General features: G+C 36.5%; 1 protein-coding gene across 1 annotated transcript; it reads left to right on the forward strand.

Moving 5' to 3' along the window:
* Positions 1 to 9,354: 9,354 nt before the first annotated feature.
* Positions 9,355 to 16,445, forward strand: LOC108668497 (juvenile hormone esterase). Its single transcript, XM_018155727.2, has 11 exons — positions 9,355 to 9,684; positions 10,111 to 10,272; positions 10,511 to 10,655; positions 11,087 to 11,272; positions 11,547 to 11,818; positions 12,221 to 12,371; positions 12,885 to 13,063; positions 13,450 to 13,615; positions 13,868 to 14,009; positions 14,287 to 14,401; positions 15,029 to 16,445. Exons 1-11 carry the CDS (start codon positions 9,409 to 9,411, stop codon positions 15,284 to 15,286), a joined length of 2,052 nt encoding a protein of 683 aa, XP_018011216.1. The 5' UTR covers positions 9,355 to 9,408; the 3' UTR covers positions 15,287 to 16,445.
* Positions 16,446 to 19,003: the final 2,558 nt, after the last annotated feature.

Genomic DNA, 19,003 nt, shown 5'->3' on the forward strand with positions numbered 1-19,003 from the left:
GCTGAGATCGCACTCCGGTAGAGATGGCAGTCCGGTAGAAATTACAGTCCTGTAGAAATCGCAGTCCGGTAGGAATTACAGTCCTGTAGAGATGAACAATTTTTCCGGTAGAAATTAGTCCGGTAGAAATTACAGTCCTGTAGAGATGTCAGTCCGGTAGAAATTACAATCCTGTAGAGATCGTAGTCCGGCAAAGATCTCAGTCCGGCAGAGATAGCAGTCCGGCAGAGATCGGCGTCCTGTAGAGATCGCAGGCCGATGATCACAGGCCGCTGGAGATCGCAGTCCGATGGAGACCGCAGTTCAGTTTAGATCGTAGTTCAGTAGCAATCGTGGTCCATACGACATTTGATTTTACTAAACTACAAATTCATATAAAATGTTAGAGTTTACAAAAGTCATTGTTGCTGCATCAATATGTTTAGCAGGGAGCACATATTTTTAATTAGTGAAAATACATAAACCAAGCGAGTGCCAATGCGTACATACACTTTTTGAAGCTGGAAATAAGTGACAGGCCTCCATCGTTAACAGAAAAAATATATTGTTGCATCATCTGGTGTTAAGAGTCGAAATGTCTGACAAAATATGTAAATTAGGTCTCTTTGGGCAATAATTTAACGGATTCACTGCTTATATTGGCAATTGCCCACCACAGTTTTAAACAAAAACAAAAAAATTAAAGTCATAATTTTCTTAAAACATGTTATTGATTGATCATTTTACTGAATTATTGGAAGTTTACCTTAAACTATAAAAATTATGTCGAAAGTAACTTTCGATCGTGCGATTTTTAAGATTCGATCTTACTTTCTGGATAAATGAGGAATTAACGCGACATAATACGAATAAATCAAAACATCATCAGCGGAACCATCGAGAGAAATAACTTCACAAAGAAATGGCCATAAACTCAAAAATCATGTTCTCTGATGACTTTTTTCATCTCCATTCCTCTAGCCTCTAACTTTAGAAAGATGTAACTCCAAATTCCCGTGCGCATTTATTAATCAGGCCACATATGGACATGGCATTATAACTTACAATGATCTTTTGATAACAAATGCGCAAGGCGTTGACGCAGAAATTCCAACGAACTCTCATTAGTAACATGAATAAAAAACACTAGGATCCTTTTCATCTTTCTTTAAATATATTATTCCTTCATGTACAATAGGAACGACTTCAAATACTCATAAACCAAACATAACGCGAACTCAATTTTCGGTTCTGACAATATTTTAAAAGGATTAAGACAGGTGCACGGATGTACCTATCATTAAACTTATCTACACACTAAAAACATGAAAGTTAATGCGAGTCATAAAAGAGTGTCATCAGTTTCAACTTTACAATACGTTTAATATTTCAACTTTACTTGTCGAAAGTTTATTGAAAGAAAACGTTGACTTCAATTTAGTTTTTAATCGACAATCATGTGGAGAATAGACCTGCTATCAAAATGGATTATACTAACAACTTCAAGTATAAGTTTCAATGTTATCAGAACGGAAATATTAAGGCGGAATAATGCATGTTATTCCACAATCTGTTTAAAATATTAGCTGATTCAAAACTTGCAGAAAGTAATTTGCTCGCAATTCGAGTCTGAGGATGTTTGTCCTTCCAAAATCTTGTCTTGCACAACTTTTCAATTAAAAAAAAGACTGTTCGATTCAATATAAAAATTAGCATTTTATAGAAAACGAAATTTTGAAATTTTTTAATACCAAAATATATGGAATGATGTGATCAACTTGACAATAGTTTTTTTTAGTTCATATTACTTACAGTAACAGTAATATACTATGCCCTGCTTCGTTTTTCAATACTATGCTACACTACAGTAATTTCAAGTTTTCGTTGAATAAACAACATAAATAAAGACCTAAAGATATGGAAGCACAAAAAACTGCATTTGTCAAAAACTGCATGCAGTCAAACCGCTAGGAGATTTTATGAAACGACGCCATAGCGCTGGATGATGACCGGGCAAGTGAGTAAAAAATACATTATATAATAATTTAATAATAATTTAAGTAGTTAAATAATTTCAACACTTAAATTATATAATAATATAACTACTGAATGGTCAAATGTAATAAAAGAATTAGTCAAAAATCATGCTTTTCCGGTTAATTTTCACATTGCTAAATTTTATCAGTTTTTTTCACTTAGGCCATTTGAAAGATTCATGGTTACTTCCAGATGGTATGCCTATATTTATGTAAATAATTGAAATTGAGACATATTTATTTAAAAGTCAGGATTTTTTTCCCTATCGTGGAGGTATGAATAATTTCAACTCAACTTGTAGCACTCACAATAAATAATATTTTAAAAATTAACAATCGCAGGCTCAGTATTTCCTTTATTTAGCAGTAATGAAGTATTCCGATATTCGTATCCATGTCTCTTTGACCTGGCAGAGTCTACCCCTACATGAGCGCGACATTAAAATTTCCCAAGGCCGTGGCTTATGAGACAAAAATAAGCAAGCACAAAAAAAAAACTACCGCAATTCTCCCAAAGGTACGAAAATGTCATTATAGTCTCAACTTTGTTGGAAGTATGAATGCGCCAACCTAAAGCTCGAACAAAGCTAGCCATGACTTGGGTTTTACTTTATTGTTCATTTACGTTGAAAATGTCGAAAATTAAAAGTCTGTCGAAATTTATCAAAGAAATTGATGAAATTTTTTGCTCTGGAGGAATTATATGTGAACTTCGTATGGTTCACGAAACTGAAGGTTATTATGTTATTATAGTCTATGCGTATTTTTTCTCCAAAGGCAAATTCGTTCCACTGAAATGTGACCCTCAACAAAATCGAGGTGTGCAGTTGAGTTTATGCAACATCATCTCTGATTTCAACAGTAAGCTATTCATTTTCCTTATAGAATTCAACTATTATATCAACCCGGAACGATTTTGGCTTAGTTTATTGACCTTTACGTGCTGTGTAAGAGCTCACAAGAGCTCCGCGCAAAATTTTAAATACGAACAATGTAGACAATCTGCCATTGAATACGCAGACCTAATCACCTCCAATTAGAACAATTTGCGAGGAAAATGTAAACTAACCGCTATTACAACAATGAGAATTTCAATATTGTTGAATTATGAAGTTATTTAAGTTTATACGTTTAAATCTTGGTAAGTAAATATCCGCACAATCAATAATATTATTAGTTAGTTTTATTGAAAGTTTGCCGAGAATAAGAAAAAAACACAAAATAGATTCACAAAATCTTAATTTAAAAAGAGCTTCGGAGATTAACTCTCTGATCACTTCAAAAACTTATGGAATGTAATAAGAATAAATACGAAATTGTTCAAATTTTCACAGAAATTAAATCCTTCAGTATATAGTGAATAAGGGAACCGAAAGACATATAAACCATTTTGTCTTATCTCCATAAATTAGACGTGTGTTCTTTACGGTTAGGTGCTGATAAAGGAGCTTATCTCCGCAACTTTTCCAATTAAGACAAGATGAATTAACCTGCTTATATGATAACAAAAATCCAAACTTAAGACATGCCCGCGAAATTTCCCGCAACCATGCCAAATTTTAATCAAATGATCTAAATTAGTTTAGAATTATTTCTTTCTTGCTGTAATTACGTTGTACAACTGCGTTCGAAACACAAAAGGATTCGAACCAGAAAGAAAATAATTGCATATGAACTCTCATTGTAGGTACACAAATGATGTTTGATGGAAACATTGATACGATGTACAGCTGTCCGCATGGTACGGCTGTCTGCACTTGGGCAGTGACTTGCAAGATTTATGTTTGATTACGCTACTTTCTACGGGATCCTGCCACGCACGACTAGCTTTTTGTTCGCATTTTTGTTTTATTTTATTACTTTCAACGCTATCCTGGCATACGCGTCAAGCTTTTTGTTCGCATGTCAGTGTTTCGAACTGAAAATCGTTTGAAAAATGTACTGTAACATTTCATCGTGAAGTGAGGCATCTATGGTTGACTTGTACCACGATCGCAGTTTTGCACCACAGTATAACATTACGTTTTGTTAGATTTTTTAATAATTTTTTTTATTTTTGAGTATGGAGAAATTAGCAGAATTACAATTGCTTCACTTCAATCATCTTCAGTAATATCGCTTCGTCTCAAGCATCACTTCTGTTGCACTTATTCAAGCTCATGCTCTTCGCGATGGACACCATTAGATAAGAATGATCTTGAATTTCTGATAAGAAGATAAGCTCACAATTGTACTCATCGTCGTCAAAAAATCCGCGAAAAAAAACTGCTTTCTTTTTAGTGTTTACGTGATTAGGCTGGCAGCAACCCCTTGGACTCTGTGCATAGAAACCAAGATATAAAATCAAATCCGTCATTTATAACTCGCCGATTGGTGCTCCGACCGCCACAGAAACTGAACAAGTGGTGGAGTCAAATGAAGGAAAAACGTACACGAATACTTCAGCTGACGAAACGTTGGAAGATAAAGATGATGAATTGGAAAAAATGGATGATGGGAACGCCGGCAAAGCTCGGGATGAACTGTAATTTCAACGATCCTGGCTGGACAGCATTGACATTGAGGAGCGCACGATATTGCAGTAGAATGAATGGTAAATTTATGTCTGGGTCTCAAATAATTACTAACGTCTGAACTAAATTAAAGCTCTTTTGGACCAGTTGACTGTTCATCGTTCTAACCAAAGGCGTTAATTTTTTGTTTTAATTATTTTATAAGGAAACTGCAAATTTAAAATGCTTGCCAAAATAAATAACATTCATTATGACTTTTGTTTCTTGACTTCTCGGTCCTATATGTTCGGTGTATTCAAACGTTATTATTCCAATTATATATAGTATTATTTAAATTGTTTACATATATAAAACCGAAGCTCCAATGACATGTTATAATTAGTAGATTTAGTTTTTTTATAACTTTCAACGAAGCTCTGTTTTTTTCAAATTTGTTTTGTTTTCGTTAACACGTTCACCCCTGTTTTATCGAGACTGAGTAAAAAATTGCGTTTGGTACACTGGTGTCCCAGTACGCAGCACCGGAACGTCATTGTTGGTACACAAATGGCTGTGATCCAATAATGCAGTCCCCCTCCTAGCAGCTAATCAGTAGAAATCATGACCAACAATTTATCTCTGTATAAATTACTCGTATTTATCATTATTTACTGCAAAATTTTGAAGCAGGGAAATCTAACATGAAATTCATTGGATTCCGGGACAATTACAGTTGCATCCATATTATACAATCAAATCAGCTGAAGCTTACAAGGCTGAGATACATCTATAATTGTCAGGAAAGCCTTATATATCTTAATAATACATTATATACTATTATTTTAGAACCAATTGAAAAATTTCTTATTTGCAAACAGGGAAAGTTTACAATTTATTCTTGAATATTATTTATCTTAATAAATTCCGCCTATATTAAGCAACTTTTTAAAATTTAGCACTCAATCGTTTATGATGCATGGCGGGAGATTTTATGACATTTTTCGGCATCCCTAACGGCCAAATTAAGGCGAATTTTGACGTAAATCAGTAGTACACGAGATAATGTGAAATAATTGACTGGCATAGATAAACAGAAAAATCACAGAAACCAAGAGAAAATGCGTCCCACTGTCTTGCCTGATAATGTACGGTTTCACCTCTAGATCTGACATTACTTCTGAGAATAAATAAGATGAGGAGAGCATTAATTTTATTGATCAGGTTTTACTGAAGCACCGGATCATGTCAGTTGTGCCGTGCGCATTTCCTTAGCAATCGTTTTCAATGTACGGGATTGCAGTCATACGATAACCCTCGTCCAGAAAAAAATCGTAGTGCGGCAGAGATTGCAGTCTGGCAGAGATCGGCGTCCTGTAGAGATCACAGGCCGATGGAGATCGCAGTCCTGCACAGATCGTAGTCCGGCAGAGATCGTAGTCCGGCAGAGATCGCAGTCTTGTAGAGATCGCCGTCCGGCAAAGATCTCAGTCCGGCAGAGATAGCAATCCGGCAGAGATCGGCATCCAATAGAGATCGCAGGCCGATGATCACAGGCCGCTGGAGATCGCAGTCCGATAGAGACCGCAGTTCAGTTTAGATCGTAGTTCAGTAGCAATCGTGGTCCATTCGACATTTGAATTTACTAAACTACAAATTTATATAAAAGGTTAGAGTTTTCAAAAGTTATTATTGCTGCCTCAATATGTTTACTGGGAACACGCATTGTCAATTAGTGAAAACATATAAACCAAGCAAGTGCCAATACCTTATTGGATTCAGGAAATAAGTGACAGGTCTCCCTCGTTAACAAAAGAATATATATTGCCACACCATCTGGTATTATAGCCGAAATGTCTGATAAAATATTTGAATTAGGTATCTATGGGCAATAATTCAACGAACTTACTGCTTGTGGTGACGTTTCCCACCACAGTGGTTAATTAAAAAAAAAACAATACAATCATTTTGATAAGACATGTTATTAATTGATTATTGTATTAAATTAGTGAAAATTAGCCTTAAATAATGAAAATAACGTCAAAAATAACATTCGATCGTGCGCTTTTGCGGACTCGATCTTGTACTATCTGGTTAAATCAGGAACGAACACGGCAAAATACGAAAAAATCAAAACATCGTCAACGGAATCATCGAGAGAAAAGACTTCACCAAGTAATGGCCATAAACTCGAAAATCATGTTTTCTGAAAGATTTTTTCATCTCCATCCTTCCAGCCTCTAACTTTAGAAGATGTAATTCGAAATTCGAATGCGCATTTATTAATCAGGCCGAGTCTTCAGCTACACGGGCATGGCATTAGAACTTACAAGGACCTTCTGATAACTATAATGCTTATGGCGTTGACGCAGAAATTCCACCGAACTCTGAGCAGTAACATGAATAAAAAATATAACTCAGTACTCACTGCAGTGAGTGACAGAGAGCGCATTTTCTCGTTGACGAAAACGTAAAGTCACGGACAGACGGACGGACATGACGGGCACAATAGCGCCTTTTTCCATAAATGAGATAATGCGCTAAAAAGTTGGATCCTTTGCATCTCTCTTAAAATAAATTATTAGTTCCTGTATGATAGAAGCGACTTCAAATATTCATAAACCAAACCTAACGCGAACTCAATTTTCTGTTCTGACAATATTTTAAAAGGATTATGATGAGTGCATTGATGTATCAGTCAACTTACCCAAACACTAAAAAATATAACTCAGTACTCACTGCAGTGAGTGACAGAGAGCGCATTTTCTCGTCGACGAAAACTTGAGGTCACGGGCAGACGGACGGACAGACAGACAGACGGACGGACGGACGTACATGGCGAGCACATTAGTGCATTTTTTCCATAAATGAGAAAATGCGCTAAAAACCTGAAAGTTAATGCGAGTCATAAAATAGTGCCATCAGTTTCAACTTTACAATACGTTCATATATACTCGTCGAGTCTATTAGAAGAAAATGTAGACTTTAATTTAGTTTTTCAATTCAATTTTCAATTAACAGAATTAATTAACATGTTGAGAATTGACTTGCAAGCAAAATGGGTTTCGACCAAAAACTTCAAATAAGTTTCAATGTTATCAGAATGGAAAAGTTAAAATGAAATTATGCATGTTATTCCACAATCTGTTTAAAATATTCGCAGATTAAAAACTTACGGAAGGTAATTTGCTCGCAATTCGTCTCTTTAGATCAGTTCATCCTTACTTGTCCAGCACAACTTATCAATTCAAAAAGACTATTCGATTCAATATAAAAAATGTGTTCTTTTTTGGGAGAAAGGAATTCTTTTATACCAAAATATATTGAATGATGTGATTGACCTGACACTCGTTTTTTAATTCATGTTATTTACAATAACAGCAACATACTATGCTCTGCTTCGTTTCTCAATACTATGTTATACTATACTAATTTCATGTATTCGTAGACATTTATACCAGAACTAAATGACCTAAAGATATGGGAGCATAAAAAAATGCAGTTTTCGAATCAAATTGCTTGGAGATTTTATGAAACGACGCCAAATAGTGCAGGATAATGTCCATTCTTGGATTAGCCCATTGTATCTATCTGGAACCAGTTTTGATTGAGAGCTCTGAAAACATGAATATGTGTGTAGATTGATTGCTCAGATGTGAATTAATTAAAAATGATTCTGACTTGGAATTTGTTTAACGGCCCCAAGATAAACACGGACGAGAAAACTCCTTCAAGTATTGAGAAGCTTTTTGACACATCTTGATAGCAAATATGTTTATTGTATCAATATTTTTTCATTTCAAGCGGAATAAATTACACGGACGTTCAATTGAAATATTAAAGATCATTTTCGCCGCTTGTCTATTTTAATCTACTGTTATTGCTCATTTGGCCAGTAAAATTTAAATACAGCTTCATGAGAATCATGTAACACATTCAGTATATATATGCTTCTGCTATGATAGCCATTGATTATCTAATCAAGCAAATGAAAACCCCTCAACTCATTAATTATTTCTAATAAATTTATGTAAAAAATGCGATCAGCCTTTACAGTGTTTCATTGCACAATATTGCATATCTTCCATTGCCTTCATTGAAGCTCCTTGATACAGCCTCCTCCGATAACACCGGTCGCGAATGTAAGATAAGGAGATAAGTTAACAAGCGGTCTCAGTGCAGCCGAACAATCAATAGTGAAAGCGTGTATTTCAAGTAGTGTTAATTTGGCTTTCTCTGGCGATGGCTGTTTGTACTGAGGCCATAACAATAAACTACAGCACCGAATCCTGAGTTACCCACTAAGGTTTTAAAGGATTTGAAGTATATTTCTAACCGATTGGTAGTTAATGTTTTGCGTATCTATCAAACTACATTGATAAGTAATAAATTTTAAAAATTTTATCTTCAAAAACTATCATTACAAATTTAAAATCTCAGTGTTAGTTTAGGTTTATTGGACTTTCATCCATACGACTTCTGGCCAAGGCAATTCTCTCACTTGAAATCCTACCCTTCGTGTAGTTGCTATGGGTACCTGAAAATTAGTTCAAAAGCTTATGACAGCTAAAAGACAATACTAATGCAATAATTAGAATTTGTATTACCTAAAACCAATTATTATTGTTATAAGTAATAGCTATACTAATTGTTATCAATAATGCTTGCCTGATGTCCGCTGCCCCGCAAACTCTCAAACTATAAATAAAAGATTTCTTGGAATTGATACTCAAATAATAACAACATTGCATTATTTAAAATAATAATAATTATAATCCAGTTGTAGTTTATCGTTTTGCAAGAGATAAGGTAACATAAACCTACTATGAATGTAAATAATTAAAAAATAATTTGATTTCTTTAACCGATAAAAAACAATTTCTTCACAGTAAAAACAGTCGACAATGACGAAACAACCCTGCAAATTCACCGTAAGACTTCTGGCATCGGTGGTAATTGTGTTAATTTCCAAGGCAAGCCATGTTAATTGCGATGAAGTGAAAGGAGATTCCACTACTGAAACTAGACATTCTGACATTCCCCCATTTGACCCAACGCTCGTGACTGTAGCTCAGGGCCAAATTCGAGGCTACAAAGAGAGCGCTTCAAATGGTAAAGAATTCTACTCGTTCCGAGGAATCCCTTACGCCAAACCGCCTCTTGGTGACTTGAGGTTTGAGGTATGACAGTATTGTACCCCTAATGTGAAAATGTTTAATTTTCTATTTAATTAGAAGTATTTCCTCAATTCATATATTTGCCCGGCACTAATTAGAGATGGACTGTTACAATCATTTGCAACATGCCATCGACTGTTAACCTTAAACTTCGTTTCCTCTATCGAAAAGAGCATTAAATGTCCCCATTAAAAAAATGCACTCATCAGTTGGAGCTGTGATTTTATATTAATTTCGTTCGTTTCATACAACAATCCCGAAATAAATAAAAAAAACTATATTTCACTTTTGAAATGTGATGATTTCTACCAAAAGTTACTGATATTGCTCCAATCACATATTAGTGCATGATTTTTCATTTAAAACATAGCAATACATTCTAAGGATGCATAAAAATTTATCTCATCGCCATATACCATTGCCCTACAGCCGCCGCAGGAACCAGAGAGCTGGGAAGGTGTCCTGCTTGCAGTGGAGGACCCTCCATCTTGTCCGCAGATAGACATGGTGGCGGTGTATAGCGGAGGAGGACCTACGTATAAAGGCGACGAAGATTGCCTTTTTCTTAATGTCTTCTCGCCAATGCCTAATGTACGGAAGTTGAACGTAACTTAACTTCATGCGGGTGCTGAAGATCTTGGGCGCTGATTTGTTATGATTTATTGAGTCGTCATTTCGTGACACTGATTGAAAATGACCAATAACTTCATGAATTCATTGGATTTAGTTTGAGATTTTTATTTTCCAAGCCAAAATCTTTACACATACCTCACGGAAAATAAAACTTAAGGAAATGGATTTAACTATTCTCGTTTTAACTTTGTTGCAGGTAGATGACAGCTCTTTGATTCCCGTGATGGTTTTCATCCACGGAGGAGCTTACCAGCGCGGCAATGCTGCCGAATATCAGCCGTACGCTCTCATGAGCAAAGACATCGTGCTTGTTGTCATCCAGTACCGAGTGTCGACCTTAGGTAAGGACAGTTCAGAGGCAGTGAATTACAACAAGAAAAACTTTACGGAACTTGGAAACTTTCCTTGGAAATCAAAAACAAGCAATTGTTTTAGATTTCCTTGAAAATCAAAAACAATTCAAAAAAGCTCTAAAATTAAGGAAGATCCAATAGGTTCAAAACATTTGAGTAAATAATTTTAAGATAACATTCAGCAATATTATATTTTCTCCAAGATTGGGATCCCTCATAACCTGGTACCTGCATGGAAATTGCAAACATGGAAAGATGGGAATAGGAAATTGTATTTCCGGTAGTTAAAAGAGTTAATTAATTAAATTAATTAACTAGATAAAATAATTATCCTGTGGTAACTCGTTTACTTAGTTTCGAAATGGAGTAATTATGAGTCAATTATTAAAACATGTTTATCCACAAGAAATCTCCCTCAGGTTTCTTATCGACTGAAGACGACGTAGCGCCAGGCAACATGGGCATCCTGGACCAAACAGCGGCGCTCAGCTGGGTGCAGAGGAACGCGCCCAGCTTCAAAGGCAACCCTCTGCAGATCACCATATTCGGCGAGAGCGCAGGAGGCGCTTCTGTGCATCTGCAGATGCTCTCTCACGCTTCATTAGGTGACGATATAAAGAGCAGTTAATAGAGTTTCTATAATGCATTCAATTGGGCTAGATTCTTTAGGCAGCAACAACCTACTGTATATGTGTTCAGAGGTTATATGGTGCTTAACGTCGTACGTTCAAATTAAGCTTAAGTGGCTCGAACGCTAGTTTTCATTTGAATCTTAAATCGAAATAGTCAATGCAAAATTTATAGCAGTTTTATTTCAGTCATTTTATTGAGAAGCATACATTGATGGATGCGACGTCACAGCAATGATTGCTCTTTCAGGACTTTTCCACCGAGCAATCATTCAGTCCGGCACCGCAATATCGTCGTGGGCTGTAGCCCCCAAACACCGCGAGGTCGCTTACCACATGGCCAAGCTCCTCGACTGCGGCACCAGCAGTAATATTGAACCAAAAATTAAGTGTACTCGCGATGAAAATAATCCCTTCCAGTACGAGAGCTGCTTGGTTGACCAACTGCCTTCTTCAGCCGTACTGAAGTGTCTGAGAGCCGCCTCAGCTGAGACCCTAATAAAATTGAGCTCAGCTCTCTGGGTGAGTTTTGGTCGCATAATAAGTAATTCAACTGAATACTCAAAAAGTGCCGAAGACGGCGGAAATTAAAGCTTCAAAAAAGAAAAATGTCAATTGCTATTAATTCAATGACGATGAAAAGCTTGATTTAGCTGGAGCTCTTGGCAAGCGTAACATTAACTGCGAACCTGAAGAAAATTAACGGGAAAAAATTGTGATAACACTTTTTCGTACCCATTTCATACATGTTTTCAAACGTGTTTATATTTCTATTTGAACTCATCTCTCATGTTATATAACTTGCATATCATTTTGAATAATAGCTAGCAGCAAAAATTCCATGAGTATCTTCATGAAACACAAGTTTATAAATTCAACAGCTTGCAATCCTTACCAACCACTCATCTAGTTCTTTTCATCCAGCAAGTCGCATCGTTCCCTCTACTGATGGCCCCGCGCGTGGATAAGAACCTCCTGCTAAAAGATCCGCTGCAACTCGTGAAGGAGCATCGCAGCAAGAAGATCGACATCATGTTGGGTGTCACCAAAGATGAAGGATCTATTTGGTCAAAATGCAAGTAATATTGAGATAAGATTATGACCAATATTTGGAATCAAATTTTCTACCAGTGAATTTTATGGAAGATTAATCAGTTTCCATTGGTGTTCGGACCTCAGCTAGTACTAACTTGAGATAGTTAGACCTTATTCTGTAAAAATTAAGTGAGGATGAATTTGATTCAATGAATAATATAATTTGCCTCGACGCATTGCATCATGTGATAAAATATGAGCAAAATTATAACAAATCTATTGTCTCTACTGAAGTTCTTTGACACTGGTGATTCTAGAATACTATTTCACTCGTTATGAGTTAGACTTTGTACAAAAAGCGATACACATTTTACCCACATGGGGATGATCCTGACTCAGTTTGGCCCGGCAAATGGGCTTATCGGTGCTACGTCTGATCTATGCTCGTGCTCTGGGTATGAAAGTGTGTCACTTTCTGGACAATATGACCCATTAAATTCTTCGGTGAGGTATTAGAGAAATTAATCATATAACATTATAACTTCGCTCACAGCAATATTCGTGAACGAAGCACTCCGGTCGAAATTGAGGACCCAGTTCTCGCAAACAGCGCCGGTGCTGCTGGACTTTGGAGAAGGTGACGTCGCCCCTCTGAACCTGACCAACAAACTTTTCGACCGTTATGTGGGCAACGTGGACTTCGAGATTGAATCTCTTGACGAATTGACTGCCGTAAGAAACTTTTCAGATAATCGTGTACACTTGGCTTCTGGATGTTGATAAGTTAGTAAATATATTATATTACTATATTAAGTCTTTTGGTTCATTTTTAGATAATGATCCATTTCGACATTCTAATGGTTCGTGCTGGCGTTCATTTCATCGCCTAAATGATGAGTTCTCATATGGGCGGAAAACTGTTACTGCCTTGAACCATCACGTTTAATACGCTCTGTGAACTAAAACATTAAAATTTTAATGATGTGGGAAATCCGATCTGATTTTTCATCACTTCAGCAGTATAAAGATTTTTTCCTAAATAAATCTTTACATCCCAGAAAATTCAAGAACAGTTTTCATTAATTTATGACAGAGGATAAAGCTTTAATTTTTGTCAGTTGTTGGGCGACCGCCTGATGTGGTACCCGTCCGACTCCCTGGCGCACTACCTCGCATCAGACCCGGTCTCTCCGCGCAGGGGCAAGAAGCTCTTCGTGTACGAGTTCGCTTACCTGTCCAAGACGCGCGGCGATTCCATATTCGACATGGGCATAAAGAAGCGCTGTAAGTATATTCAAAACATTTCCGTGCGTTAAAATTGAATCGGGATCAGATTTAGAAATTCGTGGAAGAATGAAGCTAAAGACTAGCAGATTCAGCGCCAGAGCACAAATCATGAAATATATAACTTTAATTGTCAATTTTTAATTTATCGTTCACGAATCTAAACTGAAATACATATCTGTCATCTCATTGATGTATTTTTTTATAATAACAATTTTTTTACTAATTTTTATGTCCTTATGTTCTCTAAAGACGTGCAGCACACGGAGGACTTGATTTATTTGTTCTCGGGTCCTTTCGATCACCCGTGGCTGGCGCCGGAACTAACGTCGGCAGAAGACCTCGCGATGAGAGACCTTATGGTCGATATGTGGACCAATTTCGCCATTACTGGGTAGACTATCAAAATAAATATAGTAATATGAATATGTTCGTTGAAGGAGATATCCAGTCTTCTATAGCGATGCAAATTATCAAGTGGGTGAAATGATTAATTTGCTCCAACCACAGTCAATCATTGCATTTCTCGCCGATGTGAGTGAGTGTGGTGATATCGCTGTATTTTTTAATGATTGAGCACGCGAAAGTAAGGCGAGCATGGAAAATTATTTCTATCTCGTTCTTGAAGTTTCTCTCAAGTTTTTTTACCTAACCTAACCTTCCTCTTCTAGAAACCCCACACCCGACGGCCACCCTGTTGAATGGCGACCCTACACCACCGACTCTCCTCATCATCTCGTCATAGACCAGGTTCCGGCGATGGATGAATCCGACCCCAAGAAAGAGGTTTGAATTTGATGTAGGAAATTAACAAACATTTAGATGGCTGATCAGAAATTATGTAATATATTATGATTTATCTTTCCATCGATAAAATCTTGGGGATAACAAAATTGTATGTAAATATGGCAGTAGGGGTGATTACGAATTTATTTAAAACATCAAGCTGCACGAAGATCACTTCACTGTGGATTCGATTTAAAATCTAAATTTGTTATGTCTTAAAAATTATTTAAATGTTTAATTATAAACATTATTATGACATGAGACAACTTAAATCAGTGTAGTTTGTTCATATCGGTATAATACACCCATTATATCGAACAAATTATCATATATATTTATTTTTAACGCATTTTCTCATTTATGGAAAATAGGCGCTATTGTGCTCGTCATGTCCGCCTGTCTGTCCGTCTGTCCGTGACTTCACGTTTTCGTCGACGAAAAAATGCGCTCTCTGTCACTCACTGCAGTGAGTACTGAGTTATATTTTTTACAGGTTTTAAACTAAATTGTGTAAAAATTCTTACAAGCAATATTTGCAAAATTCAGCTCGAAGCCAAAAATATAATATAATATTGATTAAAAATCACATTCAGACCCAATATATTATTTGTTGTCTAATATTTTCAGCTTCGGGAATTTTGGCGACAGCTTCCACTGAAAATAAACCTTGTTCTGTTTCCCGAGTTGGTGACCAACTTAACGGAGATTGCGACAGAAAAATACAGCACTCATGGTACAACAGACGCTGGGAACAGGCAAGCGGTCCCGCTGCCGGACTCTGAGAAAAAAAAAGATGCTTCATCTGAGGAAATGCTTGAAGATAAAGATGGTGGATGGAAAAATCCTGAAGATCCGAATAGGGAAATGGCTCGGGATGAATTATAATTACCCAGCCGGCGTTGCCCGGGATTGAAAATCCAAGCAATGTAAGAATCCCGTAATCCCAAATACCCCATTCACATAATACCTACAATAATTGCAAAGGTTAATTTATACTAAATAAAGAAAACCCCAATGAAGCCCAAATTTTACGAAGAACATAGAATTCCAGCTAACTCTCATTTCAAATCGGAAAAAATGTCCGTTTTATGAATTATTGCTCATGAACAGAATTAAAAATAAAATTTTAATTTTGGATAGAACCTATTCCTTCTAGTTTTGCAATGCCATAATACTCTCTCATAGAGAATGAAATTTTAAAACTATTACATACGTCTTCTTGTGTCGTAAAAAATAGCTCGATAATTGTTGCAATAATTATTGACCACCAGCCGACGTGGTGGGCGATTTCCATCAGTAATTATTTCGTACGTTCAAGTCGTAAGCACGGTTACTTAAATATATTTTACATATACCTCAGACATACATGAGCAGGATTACCTCCTTTGCGGATTCACTCATATTTCTCGCCCGTTGATTCATGCTGCTCGATTTTTGCCGTCGCATTCCTTTTTTGTGTTTTAAAGATGGTTTCAGGTTTGTATGTTCTTATGAATTTTTTAATTGAACTTGACGACGGCTGAAAACGTATGAATTCACTGCAGGAATTGAAAAATTTCTTAGTCCAAACTGCTTAGTATCATTTCTAAGCTGAAACCTGAAAAATTTATTTAGGTTCTTGACTACGTAGCTGCTAAAAATTTTCCATTTTCTCATAAATAGTATTTGCAATTTGTACTAGGGCATCTCGTACGGAATTTAATATATCTGTCACTATTAGATTGGGAATACGTTCAACACCGACTGTTAAAGCATGTCAAGAAATAATCCATTAAAACATCATGTGCGGTTTGAGATTTATATATATACTGTTAAAAGCCCTTTATATTTTTATTTAATAAATTTTTTATTCACCTTGAAGCTTCGTTCAATGATTCTAACTAGACGTTACTTGAGTGTTATAAACTATGTGAGAGATATATTTTTTCTATGCTGCTTCATGGTCAAACGGTCTAATTTTTTAAATTGAATATAATTTTCCCCGGCTTGTTTTTTTCAACCACCACAATTTCTTAAACCACCACAGTTTCTTCTACCACCAAAGTTTCTTCAACCACCACAGTTTCTTCAAACACCACAGTTTCTCCAACCACCACAGTTTCTTCTACCACCACAGTTTCTTCAACCACCACAGTTTCTTCAACCACCACAGTTTCTTCAACCACCAAAGTTTCTTCAACCACCACAGTTTCTTCAACCACCACAGTTTCTTCTACCACCACAGTTTCTTCAACCACCACAGTTTCTTCAACCACCACAGTTTCTTCGACCACCACAGTTTCTTCTACCACCAAAGTTTCTCCAACCACCAAAGTTTCTTCAAACGCCACAGTTTCTTCAACCACCAAAGTTTCTTCAACCACCAAAGTTTTTTCAACCACCAAACCAAAGAAGTTTCTTCAACCACCAAAGTTTCTTCAACCACCAAAATTTCTTCAACCACTAAAGTTTCTTCAACCACCAAAGTTTCTTCAACCACCAAAGTTTCTTCAACCACCAAAATTTCTTCAACCACCAAAGTTTCTTCAACCACCAATGTTTCTTCAACCACCAAACCAAAGTTTCTTCAACCACCACAGTTTCAAAATAATTTGCGCTCTCATTAACTCGGCTTTCCTCTGGATACGCATTGATGTAAGGTTAAAAGCATTTATTTCAATTATATTGCGCTTTGTATCGTTCAACTAAATTCCCCACAACCTGAATCTTTACAATACTCTGAAGTTCTATGCAAATGAATATCCATCTTGTCCAACCACTGAAACTCCTGCTCACATCCTACCAACCTAGGAGTGCAAAGGATTTTTGTGGGAATTGGAAAGGATAATCTATGCAAGAAATTTGTCCCGAATTGACAGAATAACATGGAGTCAATATGGAATGATGTCAGAGACGTGAACCGAAGATTACCTGAACTGAAATTTTTGCCTGGAGTTTGGTTTATTGTAGCCGGAAACACCTCAGCAAGGTGTAAATAGTTAAGGCTGCGTGCCGACTTTCCAGGGTTTTGCGTATTGATTCTAAACGCATTAGGTTAAGAGAGACACTTTAGTTGAGCTCTAAACTCCCTTGCTTTGGTGGATGATGAAAACACGCTCTAGGTTGCATGCTGGTAATCTTGAGGTATATTACAAAGAGTCTTCTTACATGGGCAGCAGAATTTATTCAACCGGAGGCAGATACTTTTTATCCTTCGAAATCAGAGCGCGTCGACCATCGTCATCTCTATATTGTAACTATATACTAACATACATCTCCAGATTATAATTTTAAACTTATTATTCTGTCGCCGGCGTTGGGGCTTCCTGTTCCACCTACTGAGATATTATAGACGCGACAATCGGGGGTACGAGCCACAATAAAACTCGGAAGCATGCGAGTGAAGTGGAATACCAGCGTCGCGGAAACGCGGGAAAGTAAGTCATAACTTCCAGAGGGAACGAGCCTTAACATACCGTGAAGAAAAGCGAGTGTATGGGTACGATGCTCACCAAAACACTGTACGAGGCTCACCCAAACGTCTCCTTGCATACGCCAGCTTTAACCAAGCGTCTGTCAGTCAGTTAGTCCTGCAAAACATGTACAATAATAGTTAATATGAATACATTTTTACTTCAACTTAAAAATTTCTCTCAACCAAAAAATGTAATCAGTTTACAAGGGCAAAAATGCGGTTTTATTGCGTAAATATCCGTTCAGTCGTTTCTGAAATACAATATGCATCGGTAACTTTTAACTTCAAATTCAGCAGTTTCAATTCAGCCGTTTCCGGAATGCGTTTTCTGGTGTAAACGTTAATGACCCTGCAGCAAACATTACCTGTCACGAGGATTTCCTTCGCTTTTTCACTGTGCATTGGCAGCATGAATTTGATTGATTTTGTCACCTATGGACTATTGTATGAATAACTTTTTGAATTAACTGATGGTTAATCGTGGCTCGCTTTCAAGTTCACTGAAGCCAACTTGTACTCCGTACTGATTACTTTTCTTTGAACTTTCCTTATTATTATTTAATAAACACAAAAGAAATAATCCACGAATTGGTCAAACATTGTTATTACGGTTAAAAAATTGGCCATGTTTAATCGGTATGGATAGATAAGATCTGCCTAACCACTTTAATATGACATGATAAAGAGATTTTGTTGAGAAAAATGTAAGATAACACAAATTGTGCTAATTTTATTGTATAGGGACGTTAATATTTGGCCAAACGCTTACATATCAAATGTTAGACATACTGAGGGGTAATGTTGGGAGTAGAACTGATGATTGCTGTCATGATAACGAAGTCTCGGCACGAACTGGGCGACGTGTGAGCCACTTTGCCAAATTTTCAATGCTACCAGATACTATGCTTAGTATCCTAAAAAAGTTTTTAACATATTGTGACACTCCAGCGTGAATAATGTTATTCAGTTGCCTGTATGTATGTGGAGGATACCTAGGTAGTGAAATGTTTGCTGACAAGTCCGTAGACTACCGAATTTTGAAAATTTATTTTTTTGAAAATAATTTAGTTTTTTTTTTGTTCAACAAACTGGTGAGATTCTTTAGCGATCCTTGAGGATGGATTGTATACAAGAACCGAATTCCATGA

This window comes from Hyalella azteca, unplaced genomic scaffold, assembly GCF_000764305.2.
Source record: "Hyalella azteca isolate HAZT.00-mixed unplaced genomic scaffold, Hazt_2.0.2 contig6341, whole genome shotgun sequence".
NCBI classification, from domain to species: Eukaryota; Metazoa; Arthropoda; class Malacostraca; order Amphipoda; family Hyalellidae; genus Hyalella; species Hyalella azteca.

Excerpts from the sequence above, each read along its gene's own strand:
- LOC108668497 (XM_018155727.2), top strand. The coding sequence starts at position 9,409 with ATGACGAAACAACCCTGCAAATTCACCGTAAGACTTCTGGCATCGGTG. Across the intron at positions 12,372-12,884 it reads AGGATCTATTTGGTCAAAAT|CAATATTCGTGAACGAAGCA; the intron begins GCAAGTAATATT and ends CTTCGCTCACAG. Across the intron at positions 13,064-13,449 it reads CTCTTGACGAATTGACTGCC|TTGTTGGGCGACCGCCTGAT; the intron begins GTAAGAAACTTT and ends AATTTTTGTCAG.